Source organism: Canis lupus, chromosome 11 (genome assembly GCF_011100685.1).
Source record: "Canis lupus familiaris isolate Mischka breed German Shepherd chromosome 11, alternate assembly UU_Cfam_GSD_1.0, whole genome shotgun sequence".
NCBI lineage: Eukaryota > Metazoa > Chordata > Mammalia > Carnivora > Canidae > Canis > Canis lupus.
In genome coordinates, this window is record NC_049232.1 from 70,411,187 (window position 1) to 70,431,489 (window position 20,303).

Consider the following 20,303-nt stretch of genomic DNA (forward strand, 5'->3'; position numbering starts at 1 on the left):
TGACGTTTTGGGATGGGTAATTCTTTGTCACAGGATGTTTAGTATTGGAGGATGCTTGGCCTTGACCCACTAGATGCAGTAGCATCCACTCCCAGTTGTGATGAGCGGGAATGTCTGCATAAGTATTACCAAATGTCCTCTGGGGGCAAGATCTCTGCTGGTAGAGAACCACTGACTTACGCGGATTTTTTTGATTAAAGAGAACGTATTCCTAGAACACATACCCCCACCTCCATACTTTCTCACATTTGATTTTCCCCTTGACCTTTTAGTGTCCTTGGACGCCTCCTCATCAGTCTTCTGTGTTCCAGAATCTTTCGGTCCTTTGCCATCTTTTACAGCCAGAGAACAAATACTAGCCTGTCTGGGTTACTGATCTGCTTTGTTTTTATGCTTTTGTTGTTGTTGTTTAGAAAATGTTCACCACCTCCAAACTTTCTGTTCAAAGTCCCCTTAAGTTACAAGCTCAACCCCTGTCATGCATTCAGTGACGTGTATTGGGTCAACCATATGTCAGGTCCCAGGCTAAGCCCTCAGAGTCAAGGATGTATGTCAAGGAGATGGACTACCTGCACCTCAATAACTTATGTGATAGGCTGTCTGAGCAGAAGAGAAGTTTCAAGATAACTCTGTGCCCTATTCTAGCTGAGAAGGTGGGGAAATCAAGCCCCAGAAGGTCAATGATATTTGATCAACATCAACCAGAGACCAAGCTCAAGGCTGAACTAGGTCATCCTCCACCTAGAGGAACAGAATTAAACTTCTGAAGTCCTGAGGAGATCTAACTACCAGTTATCCTTCTAGAGCCTTAAAGAGGTCCCTTGGGTTGGATCATGATGCACGATTTGCCAGTGGATATTAAAACAGTAGAAAATTAATATCTGAAAAGTCTGTTAGCCTTCTGTCTTCAGAAGTTTGCTTACACTCCATGCTTTGCATTATAGGCCTTAAGTCCGAATGACTTCAGATTTCTCCCATGAGCACTGGGCAGGGACTACTGAGACGTGAGTCCTGAATCTTTCATCAACGTGGCCCTGTTGATAAGAACACCATGATCCCAAGCTAATGACCCCCCATTTGGTTCCTCAAAACCAGCAAAGATTCCCAGTTGTGTATGGAATGAACTTCCGATCTCTCGGCGTGCCATTCACAGCCCTTGGCACTGTAGCCTCAGGCACACCTTGCAATTTCATTTCCCTCTGCTACTCTGTACATCCTCAGTTCCATCGAGAACTCAGGTCTTGCCCCCAGAGCCCCCTTCCAGTGACAGCACAGCTCCCAGCCTTTGCTCTCCTGTTTCGCCTTCTGCCGGAAGGTCGTCACCCAGCCGCTGCCACCCAGTCCCTGTTCCTCCTGCAAGGCTGCTTCTGTGCCACTCCTCCAGGAAAACTTCCCTGAGCCTTCTCATCTTGTCCACATCGAGGGTTCCTTCCACTGAGCTCTGTTTGCTCATCCTTCTACTAGAACTTACTCTATTAGGCTTTTCTTTATGGGTAGTTAAGATCTGCCCCTTGTCCTCACACAGTCCATTTTCCCCAGGCTGGGAGGCCCAATTTCAAAGTTACTAACAGGAACTCTTGGGTCTGATTACCTGGGTTTGAATCCCACCTGTGTTACTCGGGTGAGTTATCTGTGCTTCTCTGAGCCTCTGTTTGCTCATCCGTTCAAACGGGAATAATAACTCTACTCCCCTGCTTGGATTGTTGTGAAAGCTTCCTGAGCTAACCCGTGCAGTTTCCCACAGCACCTGGGACACAGCAAGCGCTAGGGGGGCATCAGCCATCAGCCACCACCATTCCCCCTGCATAGAAGAGTGATTGTGGATGGCACCGGAGTGGGAATCTGCCTGTCTGGCCGCGTCCCTTCCTTATCTCATTTTGCCATCGCTCTCCCTGAAAGGCTCACCCCTGGCTGTGTGGGCCAGGATGAGGTGATGGCAGGCTCACCCGAGAGAGGAGCTTTTGTTTCCAGAGCTCAGCCCACACTGTCTGGGGTGCATTTTTACATAACTTGCTGTGGGTCTGCGTCAGTTATGAAATTCACGTCACTTGGCTCGCCCACATGGGAACCTTCCCCATCCCTCTCAGCTCCTTGGTTTGGCTACAGGTACTCAGTGACCCTCCTGGTGTTATTTTGTAGATGAGGATCTAAGGTCCAGATGTGGACCCAAGGCTGACTCATCTACGAGGTGCAGCCAGCATGGTACCTGGAAAGCAAGGTACTTTTAGGGGCCAATAAAAATGGCTTAGTTTCTTTGAAAATCAGAAGAAAATAGCGTAATAACATGAATTATGTAATGATGAATCCAGCCTCTTGATTGTATGCATCTTTCTGCCAATGTAACTGTAAAACATAATTCTATGTATTTATGGAGGAAAGGAAAGGTGCCCAGGGCCAGGAAAGTCGTGACGTGACCCTGGTTGAAAAGGAATTTGCCCAAGATCAATAGTACATTAGTGGCAAGCCAGGGCAAAAGTTCATGGCTTAACGCTCTCAACTTAGAAATCTTATCCCTGCATTTTTAACAGATTGCCTAGAAATCCGTTCACCATAGTCTTCTCTTTCCCTGATGAGACAGTGGACCAGAGAGGGGGTGCGAGCTGCCACAGGTCACACGCTTAGTTATGCTTTCCTGACTCCTCATTATCCCTTGTAGTATTTTATATAACCCAACCTAGTGACTGTGGATGCAACCTTCGCATCATACAGGTGGAACAGTGGAGGGCCAAGAAGTGGAAGAGGCCTACCCAGTGTCACAAAGATGCCACTCTTGCCACCAAGCCGGGGCTCTTGTTCCAGTACTCTAAAAATGGTTTGAAACTTCAAAATCTACTCAAATTGCATTTCTTCACAAGCCTTGGGCATGTTTCATTCATTCATTCATTCACTCATTCATTCATTCAAATACACATTCACACATTCAACACCTGTGTTCTGAGCATTTATGTTCTTATATAATAGAAGGCTCCAGACACAGAGTTGATGAACAAACACGTACTCTTCATCTTTACTCTCCCAGAGGCTTACTTTCTCCATTTGTGTGAACAGAATCATAGGTTCTATGTTTCTTCCTTTAGAGAGATCTAGGAAAAGCAAATGAAATAATTAAGATTCTTTGTACACTTGAAGGCTTCAGGGAAACTTAAGGCTTCTTGTATTATTATAACCAACAGAGTGTATAATCAATATAAGGAAGCTTTAAAAAATGACTGTATGAAGAAATAAATAACCATCTGCATCTAAAAGAGTTTTTGCTTATATTTATTCATAGAAAACATAAAGCATTGGCAAAACACTTGACTTTGGAGTCAGAGAGCTAGGTTCCAATCTTATGTATGTTATTACAAGTCAAAAGACCTTTGACAAGTCAAGAAAACTGTCATACTTTCCTCATCCATAAAACGGGACTGCGAGAACTTAGAGAGTAGTCATAATAATTCACTGAGATGATGCACATAAAATTGTTGTCCTTGAATGTGGCACATCCTAAATGGTGGGTCTGTATTTCTCAGTAGGTTCCTGTGGCTCTGGGTCACAATAGAACAAATCAGAGTAGTGATCCTAGGGATAGAGTAAGGAGGCAGGCATGATAATAATAGATATTCCTGTCTGCATGTTATCAATTCCTACTATATCCACATTGCATCAACCAGAAGACTGGTACTAGCATTAGGGATTAGCAGTCTCTCACAAGGGGGTACAGTCTGTGTCTGGTCATGCTCTATACCCTGAATGTCTAGGTTGGACCTGATGTAGTAGATGTCCTATGAAGGTGTGTTGAATGCATCAGCGAGTGGGTAGGTGGATAAATCAGGTGGGACCTGGGGATGTTAACTTGGGGGATAGAAGAGCCAGGGATAATGCAATCAAAAGCCTCACACCTCCTCACAGCTGTCCTGGGGTAGAGGCTACAGAATAACTCTGTGGGTCCCTGGAGCTCAGATCCTGGATCAGTGGAAGGCAAGAAAAGGGAGGTGATTTGGCTTCACTACAGGTGAGCACAGAGAAATGCCCAAAGATGCAGAGGTCTCCTTCTCATGGCATGGAGTTCTCTAATCCCAAAATGTGAACAATCTTGTCAAGATGTTGTATGGGTGATACAAGCAGGAGGTTAGGTGTGCATGATATAATGACCTTTGAGGGAACCTCCAGCCCTGACTATACCCGATTCCATAAATGATGAAGGGTAAGGGCTGGGGACTGCTGCAAAGAATGTGGAGGGTAGGATGGAATGGTCCTTGAGAATTTTCTGGAATGTGGTATCACTGTCCCTGAGGTTTGGTGAGTGAGCAGGGAAAAGCTTGTAGGTCCTCAGAACCATCACAGTGACCCAAAGGTGGCTCTCTTCCCCAAGGCGGCTCCAGCATCAGCACCACGTAGCTTACCAGGGTCTGGCCTGTGCTAGGGCATCCTGTAAGGGCCCACAAACTGAAAATGCATGAATCCCCCTCTCTTCCTCCTTCTTTTTTCCTCCTTTGTCTCTCTCTTCCTCTCCTCCACCACTTGCTCTTTCTAAAAGTGTAGGTACTCCAATGTCATTGATGATGTGGGAGCAAGAGAGCAAGGAGCGTGCCTTTCTATTTCAGAAAGGATAAAGTGTAACCACACAGAAGAAGGTGGGGGAAAAAACACGGATCACAGTTCTGAGGAAAAAGAACCGACATTCATATCAATAAAAGGTAGAGCCAGCATGTGTCACGTGCTGTGCAAATGAGTGTTGCATTCTCTGAGCTCAGTCCCCACACTGGCACTGTGCATTAAGTACTGGGATTATCAGGTACAGTTGAGAGAACCATGAGGCAGGTGAGGGGATTTTGCCCAAGGCCGCCTCCCTAACCAGTGGCGCGGGTAAGATCTCCCGGTGCATGTGCTTAAGGCCTACGACGATGCCAGTGCCTCCCCCGGCCAGGTCCTGGGACGTTCATGATCTCGTTAGCTCCCCCTACAACTGGCAGAGGTGGAGAGTGTCCCCCCATTTTACAGATGCGAAGACTAATACCGGAAGAGGTGCCGCGACTGTCCCCGAGTCACACAGTGAGCAAGTGGCACAGCCTGCCCTGGATGTACCTTCGCGGCCCTGTGGAAGCCTTGACCTTCCCAAGGCCACCCAGCTGGCTCAGGGAGGAGCAAAGGCCGCAGGGCTGGGGAGTCAGCACCCAGAAGGGGACATGGGTGCACCCCGAGAGCACCTTGCCATCCCAGACGCACTACTCTCGTCAGCCTTGCCTTATGTCAGTTTAGCCTTCGGTGGTTCACGAGGAAATACGCCTTCCTTTAACTCCTTTCTTTCTCTGCGAAGTATACAGGGTAAGGCTTTGTAGTCCTCTGGGTGTGAGAGCTGACACCCGGAGGACTGAACCCCTCCAAGGTCACGCAGCTGGTACAGACGGGGCGCAGACCCATGTAGTCAGAGGGCTCCCAGGGAAAGGTTCCCAGGTTGGGGGCAGGCGCCCAGGCCACGGCGGGCACGCTTCCCACCCCACGAAGGGACATACCTGAGCTAATTCCTCCAGGGGGTTGTGTGTGTGTGTGGTTTTTTTTTTAAGATTTTATTTATTTATTAATGAGAGACACAGAGAGAGGCAGAGACACAGGCAGAGGGAGAAGCAGGCTCCCTGCGGGGAACCCGAAGCAGACTCAATCCTGGGGCTCCAGGATCACACCCTGGGCTGAAGGCAGACACTCAACTGCTGAGCCCCCCAGGCATCCCCAGGGGGTTGCTCATGATGCTCTTGCCTGTCTTACATCAGGAGACGGAGATGTCTAGGACTCAGAATAGTTTGGGATAAGCCTTCCAGCCAGCTGGGAATTATTTCAAACCTCCTCCTTCTATGGAGCCTAGAGTCCATCCTTGGAACCGAGGTGGGCCCGGAGGGTCGAGGATGCTGAGGAGCAGTGATGTCCCACCTCGGAGATGTCCCGGCTCTCCTCTGAACGCCTGGTGCTGCTGAGTCGTCCGGGGTCATTTTGGTGGTCCTCCCCCGCCTCCCCCCGACTGAAGCAAGTACAGGGACCATGGGTATACTTAACCCAAATCTGTCTGTTTTAATCACTGTCCTCTGGACAGATAAAAGCTTTCCATAGGATTGCTCTCTCAAGCATTCCTCTGTGGCTTTGATACCAGCCATTAAACCCTGGAAGGGAAAACAAAACAAAACAAAACAAAACGGGACCAGCTCCAACCTTTAGCTTTTAACTTTTTTTTAGCCCCCCGAAAGAAACCAGACTGTTGACCTAATTCCCCCTTTCGGATCCCCATCCTCTCACCTCTGCTGGTATTTCTCTGGCAGATGTCTCACAGCGAGTGGACACCCTTGAGTTGGGAGGTCCTACAACTGCTTTTCCTCCACCCCCCCCCACACATCTGCCTCCATGACCGTCCATCTCTCCCAGCAGGAACTAAGGCTGGGGTGTCTGGAGGACCCGGGATCTCAGAGTCTCAGGGGGCTTCTATGGCCTCTGGTGTAAGCCTCCTACCTCATGGGGCAGGGTGTGAGAAGGCCCAGAGAGGGGGGCTGCTTTTGCAGCAACCCACAGCAGAGCAATGGCAGGTTGGGCCACAGGCATCTTCCACTGGGCTCAGAGTTATTCCCCCTGAAGGAAGGCATCCTGGAGGAGAGCTCTGGCTTTCCAGTTAGTCTGGTTGTGATTCCACTACTGGCTCACTGGGATCCTCGTGGGGAAATCACGTAGCCTCTCTACGCTTCACTGTCTCCTCTGGCAAAGGACTGTCGGGAGAGCCCGCTTGATGGGGTCATTATGAGCAGAAGGGGACCTTTGTGCCTAGCAGCAGAGGACCTGCTATACAGAGGCTTTCGGCAAATGCTTTCTATTATTATCATGATTTATTTGAAAATGCTGCTTTGTCACCAGCCGAAAGGACCCAGGTCGAGTATCGTTTCTCCTCCCATGTCTACTCAACCAGTGAGAGAAAACCAAATAATGGTATAAACTTGATGTGATTGTCATCCGTTGCCGATCGTCCTCCGTAGACAGTGATGGAAGTCAAGGGTTATCCGAGCAAATTTTGCGTTGACTCAAACCATGCCGGGAAACCATCCTAGGGCGGGATGCACACGCACAGCGTGGAGACACAGCTGAGGGCCTCTTCATCCCTGAGGAACTGAACTTGAAATCAGGAGTCCTTAATTCCAGTCAGTCCCTGCACACACGGAGTGCTGTGTGTGACCTTCGGCAGGTGCCCTCGCCTCTCTGAGTCTCGGCTTCCTCGGCTGTAAGTGGCACCTGTTATACAAGGGCTGTGTGAGCATAAGCCTGCACCCTGCTGAGACGCAGAAGCAACCCCCCCCTGCGAGGGCGCTCCCTGCACGTGGCCACGCAGCACCCATCCTGCCTCCTCCTGATACGCCTTGCTTTGCCCGCCTGGGGAATAGAGTGAATTGGGGCAACGTGTCGAGACCAGAGGAGGATCCTGAACGGGGCACGAGGCCGCGGAAGATGGGATGGATTTTAGAGACACTTCAGTGGGAGGGCTTGGAAACTGGAGTGGTGGTGGTGTAGTCGGCCACGGGTGCCCTAACGAAGTCCCACGGACCGGGCGGCTTAAACAACAGAAATTTGTTTTCTCACAGTTCTGGAAGCTTGGCATCTGAGAGCAAAGTGCCCGCAGTGGGGGTTTCTTTTGAGCCCTCTCTCCTTGGCTTGTCGGTGGCCCTGGTTTCCTTGTGTCTTCACGCGGTCCTCCCTCTGTGTGTCTGTGTCCCAGTCCTCTCTCCTAACAAGGACACCAGTCCTAGCCGGATGAGGGCCCGCCCCAAGGACCCCATTTTAGCTTGATCACCTCTGTATCAACCCTGCCTCCAGACAAGGCCACCTTCTGAGATACTAGGAAGTTAGGACTCTGACATGGGAATTTTGAGGGGATGCGATTCAGCCCCTAACAAACAGAAAGGAAGATTGGGAAGCATCCAAGGTACAAGGTGACTACACCCTTGGAGTCGGAGGGAGAACATTTCTGTTGAGACCCTGGACGTTGGAACAAACCCCGGTCAGAAACCAGCAGGTAGAGAAGTGGGTGGTGGAAGTCCAGGTGCTGGAGGACATGCCCTGGCAGGCATCCCGAACTCTGGATAGACAATGAGACCCAGGCACATCTTGGGTTCCAGGGAAGTGGGGTGAGCTAAGTAGGACAGATTAAGCCCCGGTAATAAAGAACCATTGATACATGCTCAGTGTTTTAGACCCAAGCAGAAGAATGACAATGGAAAGTAGCCTCCTGGCTTGCAGTCCAATTCCACGTGCTTGTGTTGGCGCGATGGGACTTATAGAAATATTGTCGGAGGGGGCCGTGCCTCCAGGCAGCCCCCTTGGCTCTTAATGCAGTGACGTGAGTAAGCACCTGGGCCTGGGAATCCTCTAGACTTGGACTCCAAGCTTTGTCACCTTGGGTAAACCTCTTCCCTCCCTGAGCCTCAGCTTCCTCTGAAGAATGGGCAAAGGCGAGAGTTTTGTTGTGAAGGTTAAGCGGGAGAATTAATATAGAACACGTGGGACTTAGCAAGTTCTAAATAAAGGGTACTATGCTCTTGTAAAAGAGCACAGTGCTAGGGAAATGTCCCTCCTCCTTTTCCTTCCTTTATTTTTAATTTGCAATGACAAACTCTACGGAGCACCTGCAAAAGTACCAGGGTCTGTCCTGGATGCTGGGCACTTTGAAATGAACCAAACAGACACGCAGATGGGAAACAGAGACACTGGATGAGTAATTACAGAAGTGGTGAGATCTCCGACAGGAAGGAACGTGATGGACTTGGTTGGGGTGGGGGGGACTTGTCTGTCCCTGGAGTGGAACAGAGTGGTCAGATGGAGCTGCCCTGGGTTAGTGCCATCAGTGTGACCCCAAGAGGGGGACCCCAGGGCCCGGAAGACTCCTGGTGCAGCCCTGGCCAGGGTTTTGGGAGACCCGTACGAGCCTTCTGCCTTCGGGCTAGCCTCTTTTACGTCTGTTCTTCATCTCCAGGATGAGGGTCAGTGGGTAAATGAGGAGAAAAAGAGACAGTGAAGTAGGCAGCCAGCTTCTGGGGGGATCGAAAGCACTTTTCAAAGCAAGCCAAGCTAGCTGCAGGAAGATAAGGGCACGTTAGGAGGGCCGGCTGACCAGGGTCGAGTGACGGGTGATGGTCATGAGGCCCTGGGCAAGCTCCTTCCAGGTCTGGGGCTGGACGTCTCCATCCGTGCAGCGTGCCCTAGCCCCTCACAGGCTCCGCACACTTGCAGTGTCTGCTTCCATGCGCTTATAGCCTTGAGGCAGGCTTATGCTAATTAGATGTAGATTGTGTGCAGGATTGCCCCGTAGCCTTCATCTTGTCACATGGGGATGTGTCCCCTGGGATCAACTTCCAGCGCCACACAGATGGTGCCGACTTCAGCCCGCCTCCCTGTTTCCTTCACTATATCTCTATCTTCCTAGACAACCACGGGGAGGGGCCAGGTGTGGGGAGGGTTCTCACGTGTCCCCCAGAGAACACCATCCTGTGTCCTCTGTGGACATCCATAGAGGAGAGGGGACCTAAGCACGCACGCGTTAGGATTGACACGGGGCGTCCAACATTCAAATCAACACCTATTTCGAGCTCCTTCTGCTTACAAGGAACCATTCTAGTAGTGAACAAAAGAGCTCTTAAATTGTAGGAGGGGAGGATCATTTAATCCAAACGTCTCCTCTTTCAGAGAAGGGAAATGAGGCCTGGCAGCATGAGGGGTGGTGTGACTTGTCCCAGGCAAGGTCATCCGGCAAGCCGAGCCCGGATCTCTGGTTCCAGATCCCTGGTTCTGGGCTGGTGGTACAGCCCCCTGGAATGTGACTACCGTGGATTAGGTTTTTTTTTGTACAGAAATAAGTCCCCATCACCATTACGCCTCCACCGCACCCCCATTGACGTTCAGTGATTTAGTGATTTCCTTTCACCACTTACACTCCAGATAAATATTTCCTTCTGAACTACTTAAAAAAAAAAGATTTTATTTACTTATTTGAGAGAGAGAGAGAGAGAGCATGAGCCAGGAGGGAGAAGCAGAGGGAGAGGGAGAAGTAGGCACCCCATGGGCCAGGGAGCCCAATGTGGGAACTCAATCCCAGGACCCCAGGATCATACCCTGAGCAAAAGGCAGACACTCAACCAGCTGAGCCACCCAGGTGCCCCTACTTCCGAATTCCTGAAGCCACTGCCTCAAGGTTCTCATTTCCCTTAATGCATTTCCTCTTGGTTCCGTTGAAAAGCCTCTCTTTGCCCTCCTTCTGTGCCTCTTGGGGCTAAGCCACCTCTTGGTCCCCTGCAGTATGTGGCAGACTGGCCTTTCTCTCTGTTCCTCTCTTCTCACTTGGCTGCAGACGGAGGTGGCTTGAGCCTGGGTCCCAAGCCCCAAGCCCCAGGAAGGTTCTGAACGGAGGGCACCCTACAGATGTGTAAACATTTTACCTTGCTAACCCAGCCAGCAGCCTTCCAAAGGCAACAGGAAAACGCGGGACTGAGAGCCCCTGGCAAAATAGAAAACCTGCAGGGAGGGAGAGAGAGAGAGAAAGAGAGGGAAAGGGGATTTTGTTTCACATGTTAATTTTCTCATTAGAAGAATTCTCTGTTTAAGAAGGAGGCTGCACCAGGGGAGCAAGAGAAGGTGAGCTCAGTGATGGGGTGGGGAGCACAAGCTTGACGACTCCGGGGACTTTGGTCTCCTGATCCCCTGTAGCAAGCGGCAACTTGTAGATATGGGGTAACTCATTCCAAACCTGGAGCCAGAGCTCTGGCATTGGAGGGGGCAGTGGGGACGTAGCTTTACACATGCAGCATCCTGACAGTAGCTAAGCAGACGGGATTTAGGATTTCTAAGTAGGCTTTACCGGTGACTTCCAGGAGTTCTTGTGCTTTTTTGCGCCGTTATCCTACCAGCTCTTGATGCATCAGTCAAGATGCCTCCGGGTGCCTTCTCTCTTTGGCGTTTCTGTGTTTCGTCTCTAGTCATTTTCTACTTGTCACTGACATCACTCCCAGACCCTCCAGCTTCTTAAAAATGAACTACCTGGATGGCTGCTGTAGAGCAAGGATGGTGTATCCACTGTGTCTTTCAAGTATGACAGCCTACTTCAAGAGAGATGTAGGCAAGAGGAGTAAGATCTGTGGGAGTGACGTGATTCTCCCCCAGATGTCCGGCCAGTAGTTGCTTTTATCAGAATTGCCCCGAGTCCCAACATCCGGCTCTTCCTGTGGTTCTCAAAGCGCGCTCTCTCTTCTGACTCTCTGTGTTCTTTAGCGATGAAGATGTGACTTAGGGCCTTTGATTCTGTTTGTCCCATTTCCTTCTTCCACTCTATTTGGACTCCTCCTTGTGCTCCTTCATGAGGCACTCACGGAGCATGCACTGTAGGCAAGGCACGGTACAGATGACCGAGCCAGAGGCCTCACGCCTCAAGAAGCATCCCGTCTAGGGGGACTCCAAAACCCCAGAGCCAATGTCTAGCTGCCTCAATGTAAAATGAGTTCAGAGGAGAGATGAGCATTCCTTACAGGGCCATCACGGACAGCTTCTTGGTAGAGGTGGTTTCTGTCTTAGGCACGGGGAAACCCGGAACCACAGACAAGCAGACTTGGACGAGGCATGTGAGGGGGGACCTCATTCAGTCCCCTCCCTTTCCAGGTAGAGAACCAGGAGGTACTCGGTGCTTCACCAGGTTGCCCGGCCTGTGAGAGCAGGTTGACTTTGTGAGGGGACCGCAGCTATTGCCTGAGGGTGTGGGAGGAGAGGTGTAGGCACACTTCGGTGCCAGGCCCAAACTGCCAGCCAGCCACGTCAGCTGCTAACAGAGCGATTCCCATGAGTTCTAAGGCCCCGGTACCCGCAAAGAAGTAAGGACCGTGTGGGCTTCCTCTCCTGATGTTGCTGGAAGCTCTCCATGCTCCTTTGATGAATGCTGATGGCAGATGCACGCTCAGAGTTATGGTGACCGCAACAGGTCTCCAGCTTTAGGGACTGTCCTCCTAAAGGAGCATCTTGTGTTCGTTCTCATCTCCCTTTCTCCTCCCACCTGGCCTCGTACATCATCCTGCACTTAAAATACACTCTTAATTAGAAAGTCCTCTCCCCCATCCAACAGCCTGTCTGTGCCAAGGACACTGGGTATATTCCAGAAAGGCTGAGGAATGGGGGTTGTTGATTATAAAGATAATTCGATCCAGAGAGAATCTGCTAAGTGACTTTCTGGGGTTCCCAGAGTTTAAGTCTAGAGATGTCGGCCTTGGGACTTTTCCAGACACCCAGCGTGCGGCACCCCCAGGCAGTTGATGTGCTCTAGATCCCTGGTGGCTTTGATGGGGGAAAGGGAAGTACCCGTACAGTTGGTTCACAAGGTAGCGAATCCCAGTGTCTGATGGATCGAGGATCCACTTGCCGACTGGTTGACCATAAACCCATCCATCTCGTTGCTTCCTTTAAAATCCTTATCTTTTAACATCACTGCCTTAAGGGTGTTTCGTGGACTACATACACATACGTGGAATCCATACACAGGCCTTAGCACAATGCTTGACCTGCCCTAGAGGCTTGGGGGATTTTACTTAATGAAGGAGTCCCCAACAGCTTTTTTTGTTTTGTTTTGTTTTTAATTTTAAGAGGATGCTTTTCATTTAATTCTTTTGTAAATATAAACATTAGTGTCAAGGGAAAAGCAAGCTGAATTGGGTCTCAGGACGTTTGTCAGCGACTCTGTGTAACTTGACAAGCGCCTTTCGCTTTCTGGGTCTAAAATCATTCACCTGTCAAGGGAAAAAGTTGGAAGTGGTGATCTTTAGAAGCCTTCCCAGCTCAGGTATTGAGCATGTCTGCCTTTCTCTGAGGCCAAATTTCAGGGCTAGCCAGGACCCTTGGTAGAAGGTAGGCGCATTAGCTTTGTGGCCCTCGACCCTTGCTTCTCTGGACCCACTGTGCTGACAGTTCACCACCGTTGGCCATTTGGTGATTGCCAGTGGTGATGTGCACTCTGGTGATCGTAGTAGGGGCCCTCCTTCTAAATGAGCGTATCTATTCATTATTACAGCCTGATTCTCCACTTGCCTCTTGTATCATCCCACACCTAAAACACCCTTTTGGGTTGGGTTTTTTTTTTTTTTTTAAGATTTATTTATTTATTTATTTATTTGAGAGAAAGAGAGCATGTGTGCATGCGAGTCAGGGGAAGGGCAGAGACAAAAATCCCAAGCAGACTCCTTGCTGAGGACAAAGCCAAACGTGGGGCTCCATCTTACCACCCATGAGATCATGGCCTGAGCTGAAGTCACGGGTCAGACGCTTAACCGACTGACCCCACCAGGTGCCCCTAAAATACCTTCTTCATAGGAAGTCCCCTTTCCCGTCCGACAGGCTTGCAAAACCAAAGGTGTTCAGATTTCCGTTATTATTATTGTTGGTATTTCCTTTGGCTCAAGTACCCATTCCACAAACAGAAGCCTTTCTTGTATGTTCCATATTCAGAACCAATAAAAGTGGAACTACCTGGGCTCACATAGTGGCGAGAAGCCCCCAAGGCCAGCTCACCTGTCCTCTCTGTTCCTCTGGCCCTCACCTTGCCTTAAGGCTGGTCCCAGAGGCTTCAATAGGAATTGTCGGATCCTGCCGAGCACAGTTTGAAACCTGTGGGTGTGGGACATACTAATAATCGGTTTTATCAGCAATAACTGACTGCCTTCCTTCCATCCTTTATTTATTCATCTTTCTCTCTTCGGGCCCCATAGGGCTATATGACAAATGTTCTTACACCTCGCGTGACCGAGGATGGGTCGTGGGAATTCACACCGTCAGTGACCAAGGCAACAGAGATCCACGCTACTTTTTCTCCCTGAAGACGGACCGGGCTCGGCAAGTGACCACCATCAATGCCCACCGCAGCTACGTCCCAGGCCAGTGGGTCCACCTCGCTGCCACCTACGACGGGCGGCTGATGAAGCTCTATGTCAATGGTGCCCAGGTGGCAACGTCCGGGGAGCAGGTGGGCGGCATATTCAGCCCGTTGACCCAGAAGTGCAAAGTGCTCATGCTGGGAGGCAGCGCCCTGAATCAGAACTTCCGGGGCTACATCGAGCACTTGAGCCTGTGGAAGGTGGCCAGGACTCAGCGGGAGGTGCTCTTGGACATGGAAAGCCACGGCCTCCACGCCCCTCTACCTCAGCTCCTCCTCCAGGAGAACTGGGACAATGTGAAGCGCACCTGGTCCCCCATGAAGGACGGCCACATGCCCCACGTGGAAGTCAGCGGGGCCCACGGCTTCCTGCTGGACACGAGCTTGGAGCCTCCCTTGTGCGGCCAGACGCTGTGCGACAACACGGAGGTCATCGCCAGCTACAACCAGCTGCCGCGCTTCCGGCGGCCCAAGGTGGTGCGCTACCGCGTGGTCAACCTCCGGGACGACGACCGGGAGAACCCGACGGTGAGCCGCCAGCAGATCGACTTCCAGCACCGGCAGCTGGCCGACGCCTTCAAGCACTACAACATCTCCTGGGAGCTGCAGGTGCTGGAGGTGAGCAACTCTTCCCTGCGCCGCCGCCTCGTCCTGGCCAACTGCGACATCAGCAAGATTGGGGATGAGAACTGTGACCACGAGTGCAACCACACGCTGACCGGCCACGACGGCGGGGACTGCCGCAACCTGCGCCACCCTGCCTTCGTGAAGAAGCAGCACAACGGGGTGTGTGACATGGATTGCAATTATGAACGGTTCAACTTCGACGGCGGAGAGTGCTGTAACCCCGAGATCACAGACGTCACCAAGACCTGCTTTGACCCCGACTCTCCGCACAGGTAAGACGCGCTGGGCCACTAGTGCCCAGCCGTGAGCCGAGGTCATCCCCCTTGATGTTGCATGGGCGAGGGACCTGAGGCCCCTCGGGGTCCTGGAACTTTCCGGATTGCCCAGTCTGGACAGCGGCTTGGTGACCGAGGCCAGCCCCTTACTCAGTTCTCGTGGGGATGAAATGTGAGGGCAGCCCGTCACCAGCCCCGCATCCCCCCACCCGGGCTACGAGGAGAGCCAACCCTGTCTTCTCAGAGGGCTCGGTGTCAACAGTGGGTGGTGGGAGCCACGTGTGGATAGCTGCCATAGTGTAGGTGGTCGGGGTCGGGGGTTCAGGGCGTTACCTAGGGTGTAGTCCCCATTGTGAATGTTTAAATTAGGTGAGATCAAATAACTTTAAAATCTACACTGAGTCACACAGGTCGTATTTCAGGTGCTCCGCAGCCTCAAGGGCTCGTGGCTAGCGTGCCCGACGGATGCGGAACACCCATCCCTGCACAGCCCCCGTTCCGTCACACAGCGTGCTGGTAAAGCTGGGGTCAGCTGGGTCACACCACTGGGTGCAGGTCCCAGCCGTGCTGTTGCCCCACGTCCTGGCCTCTCCGAAGCCGTGTCTTCCTCCGTAAAGTGGGAACGGTAACAGCACCTGCTTTGTGAAGCTGCTCTGGGGATCGAGAAGCACGGTCCCTCTTGCAGTGGCCAGCGGGCCATTAGGTCTCAGGAAGCCTTTAGGTCATTACTGGTGTCAGGAAGGTGGCGTGGGCTGCATTGAGGGGGCACCGCGGGGGCTCCAAGAGGAAAACACTGACGTGCAGCTCACGTGTCTCCAGAAAAGCATAGGCACCGCTTGGACATCCGAGATTGGGTTGAGGGAGAGAGGAGGGAAGTCAAGGCAGAGGGACTTTACTGCCCAGACGAGGGCAGAAAGGAGAAGCTTCTGGAATGCTTCCCTTAGCCTCTGCTCACAGTGTCCACTCCAGCCGGCACCTCCAAAGAAGAGCCCAAAGGTGAACCCCTGGCTGATCACCGTGGGTGATCTCTACTCCGTATGGGGCTCAGAGGGCTAGTTCCAGGCCAGAGAGGCAGGCATCATCCACTTCCCTGATTTCCAGCTTCATGCTGAACTTTTCCATTCTGTCCAGTACACAGGACCCTGGACTTGCTGATAGCTCGAGCGCATTTGCCGACCTCTGCAGGTTTTCTGCTGACTCCTCTCTTTATGTCTCTCTCAAAAGAGCAAGGGCCTCCCATGCACAGACAAAATACCTATGTGCAAAGGAATGACGACGCTGGCAGGAGAGTGTCGTGCCTGGCGGCAGGCCAGAGTGCACGTCAGCTCAGCCGGCTGGCACCAGGCGCGCCCTGGACTCTCACCTTGGTTCAGAGGCACGAGCGCCCCGAGCGGGAAGTAGCCTTGCTGTGTGGCCGGTTCCCTCCAGGTCACAGAGCGCTTTCATCTCTGCTCTCATGTGGGCTTGGGCAGAATTTGGTAGGGAAGGCAAGGCAGAGGTTAGTATTTGCATTTGACTGACAGGGAGCTAGAGGACCTCAGCGCGTGAAATGACCCGGCCAAGGTCACGGGTCGGGAGAGTCATTCAGCTAAGTCACAGATGCACGGCTCCGAGGATGGTGTGGTGTGTGCTCTGCTGAGCTGAACGGCCAGGAATGACCTATGTGCCCAAGCACAGAGGGAACAGTGGAGGGTAAGGGCCACGGACCGCTACAAGTCCCTCACCCATTTGTACTTTCATTTGCCCCTCCATTCCTTCTTTCGTCCGTCTATCCATCCATCCATCCATCCATACAGCAACTACAGCAACTGTGTATTCAGCACCTACCAAGAGCCAGGAAGGTGGGTACCCTGAGCCCCCTTGTGCCAAAGGAAGCCCAGGATTCAGAGTGACAGAGGGATTTAGCCAAGGTCGCTGAGCTAAACTGGAAAGCTTGGATTTGAACCCAGGTCTGTTGACTCTGAAGCTTCCCCAAAGGGAGGTGTTTTTCAGTCTGAGAAGCAGTAAGAGGCAGAATTGAAGGGCAGGTGTGGCGGGCAGGTGGCTTCCCCAAAGCCTTGGGAGAAAGCTGCGGGGTTGGTGGGGTCAGGAGCCGGGGCAGCCGACCATGGCGGCAGGAGTGTGGCCTGCGGAGGGGCCGAGGGGCCCGGGGCCCAGACACCTCACCGCCGGCCTCCAGCGGCCTCCTCTTCCCTAAGGACCGGAGGGCCTGCCCACGATGTGTGTGAGCAGCCGTGTGCCGCTGGTTTGCGGCTGGGACACTCAGGTGCCCCAGGGGAGCCCGTCAGGTCCCCGGCGGGGCTGGAGGTGACGGGGCTGGGGGTGACGGGGCTGGGGGTGACGGGGCTGGGGGTGACGGCCCTCTTGTGTGCAGAGAGAAACCAGTTTACAGAGAAATACTTGCTTTGTAACCTTCAGAAGAGGGAAGGAGGGAGGGCGGGAGGGCAGTGAGCATGTGATTGATACTATCCAGGTGATTTTTAATAAAGAGCTGAACTTAATTCTCATCAGGGTCTTCCCTCGCCTCCCCCTTCTCTCTTTTTCTTTCTTAACGGGTGAGCACGATGAAACTACTTCATGCTTCTCAGTCTGTGGTGGGGGACTGACCTTGTTTTGCTTTGCTTTTTCCTCCCGTCTATGGCGAATAGCAAAAGTGAATTTAAGATGAAACACCACAGGACGATCCCATCGTCCGAGTTCTTTTTATATATATATATATAAATTTATTTTTTATTGGTGTTCAGTTTGCCAACATAAAGAATAACACCCAGTGCTCATCCCGTCAAGTGCCCCCCTCAGTGCCCGTCACCCATTCACCCCCACCCCCCGCCCTCCTCCCCTTCCACCACCCCTAGTTCGTTTCCCAGCGTTAGGAGTCTCTCATGTTCTGTCTCCCTCCCTGATATTTCCCACTCATCTTTTCTCCATCGTCCGAGTTCTTGAGAAGTTTCCCAAGGCCTGCTCTCCGCCGCCGTCCGCGGTGTGCCACAGGCTAGGGGGTAGTTCCTTCTGACCACTGATGCAGCAGTTCCCTTGAGTAAAATAAGATTCCTCAGTAATGCAGCCGGACACCTCGGGGGGAACTCTTGGCAGAGAAATAGCATTTCCTCTAACCCATTTAGGCTCCTTTAGGTGATGGTCCTTGGGTCCCCGGGGCCCATATTCCCAGGGGTTCGTGTGGTGTCAGAGAGCACCTAATCCTGGCAGAGGGCTGCAGAGGACATCGAGATTTTGCCAAATGTCAGACCTAGAAACATCCTCAGAGACCATTGGTCCCAACCCCCCTGTAGATGGAAACTGAGGCCAAAACTCACACTGTCCATTAGTGGTCAAACTAGGGTACAGGTTGCTCTGGTCATCTGCTGTGGCACAGCGATCCACACTGCCCTGACATCCTGGACAACCACAAGTACCTGGCCCTGTGTGTTCTGTCCTCACTTTCCCAACCATCCTCCAAGAGCTTGGGATTATGAAGTGCTTGAAGGAGTGAGTTTGGAAGAGAATCAGATAATGGCCTCAGGGTTCCATGAACCCTTGTAGAACGATTCGAGCTACACCAGCAGCTAGTTTTCCTTATTAAGAGGCCATAACAGGAACAGTCAGTTGAAGCTATGCACAAAGAGAGGGACTGGGCAGTGAGGGGCCTGGAGTGTGTATCATAGTCACTTGGAGATGTTTGGCCAAAATGAGAAAATTCTCCTGGGGCCTTGGCGATATAGGGCCATGACAGCCACACATCAAGTCTCCAAAGGCCCGTCCTGTGGGAGAGGCCTTTCTCTGTATGGTTTCTAAGCCCTGGCTAGGACTTCGTTGTAATTACAGGAGGCAGCTTGGAGCTGAGTAACAGATCATGTCATCGCCCCCCACCCCAGAATGGTCCTCCCAGGGCAGTGCTTCTCTGCAGGTGAGCAAGCACCCCGCCACCTGAGGCATGCACAGCGAGCATTATGGCAATGCTGCAGAAAGTAGCCTTGATGGTCCTGGGGTTGAGCACAGCACAGCCCGACTTTTTGCTGGTATCTTACTGCAGTCCTGTTAATGGAACCACATGGTAACATTTGGTCACAGACGTTTATTAGGTAGTGTACCCCTGCCAGGCCCTCTGCTCCTGGTTGGGGATGCTGAACTGAGTGGGATGCATTCCTCACCAGTATGGGGCTTCCACTTTGGTGGGGGAATCATATTCACACATAAGAAAATCTGATCCATGACACACGGTGGGGCAGGAGCTCTGTAAGGTGGAGATCTGCGCTAAGGGAATGAGGTGGGTTGGCTGGCAGAGACATGCTTTGAGGGACAGCTGTGGATGGGCAACACGTCCAGAGGTAGGGATGCAGCCTGCATGGGCCAGGCCCTGGCAGGAACCAGGCGATACATTCAAACAGAACAATTAAGGAGAGAAGAAGGGGGCAGCTCCTCTGAAGGAGGCTGTCTACAGTAGGGTCGGTGGGGTTTAGGACCGTCACAGAGGCCAGAGTCAGCAACAGAGGGGAGCCATTCCCACCCTTGGCCTGGATGGGCAAGCAGAGAGAGTGGTTTGGGGACCTTGGAGAGTGAGTGTATGCAGAGGACCCCTGGGCAGCCACGGTGACTCTCTGTAAAGAGGGGTAGCCAACCTATCAGAGCCCCTAGGCCAGAAGGGAGCCAGGAGAGTAAATTCCACAGTGTCATTCTCTCCTGCCTTCCTGTCTTCTGCCGGTGATTCCCATGGGGGACCCAAGGTAGAAGTCGCAGGGCAAAGGAACCTGTAGATGCCCCCCAAAGAGGCTGGCCTCCAAGGGCACAGAACGGGATAGAGAGGGGTGGGCAGTGGGTGTGCATGAGCAAACAGCGTGTCGAGAACACAGAGAAAGACAGCCCATGCAGAGGGTGCAGGATGAGCAGGGGGACCGTCCAGGATGGCTAGGACGCAGACCGGGAACAGAGGAAGGGCCACTGCGTTACCTCATGGCAAACTCTAGCATCAGGATAAATTCTTCCTTCCTGCCTCTCTCCCTTTCTTCATTTCCTTCCTCCCTTCCCTCCCTCCACTTCCCCTTCCCTTCCCTTATTTCTCTCCCGCCCTTGCCCTTCCTTCTTTCCTTTCCTGCCCCAGTAAATGTTTGTTGAATGGTCCCTCTGTGCCAGCCCAGACCCTGCCCTTTGGAGCTCACCATCCAGTGGAAAAGACAGACGAGCGAGCGCGCCATTGTAATCACGGCTGTGAAGGAAGGAGCCCCTGTGTCAGCCAGGAGGAGCCGTCTGTGTGAGAGTAAAAGGTTTTCTATCAGACTGGCCGTTTAGAAAAAAAAAGACATTCCAATGAACTTGGCCATTCTCTCTGGCCGTGGAGACGAGCCAGGGGGGCAGAACTTCATCTGCTGCCATTGGGATGTCCACTAACAAGTTAGACTGCACTCCGCATGCCTTATTATGGATAAAAGGGAAAACCTGGGTATTAAGGGAAACCCCGAGTATCAGGAACCCCAGAGGCAATCGACAGTCTGGGCTGCAGG

General features: G+C 52.1%; 1 protein-coding gene across 1 annotated transcript in view; it reads left to right on the top strand.

The window, feature by feature from the left end:
* The window catches only part of PAPPA (pappalysin 1), a 236,708-nt gene that overhangs the window by 17,734 nt on the left and 198,671 nt on the right, over nt 1–20,303 (top strand). Inside the window, 1 exon segment of the mRNA XM_038553223.1 lies at nt 13,743–14,805. Coding sequence (XP_038409151.1) covers nt 13,743–14,805 — 1,063 coding nt within the window.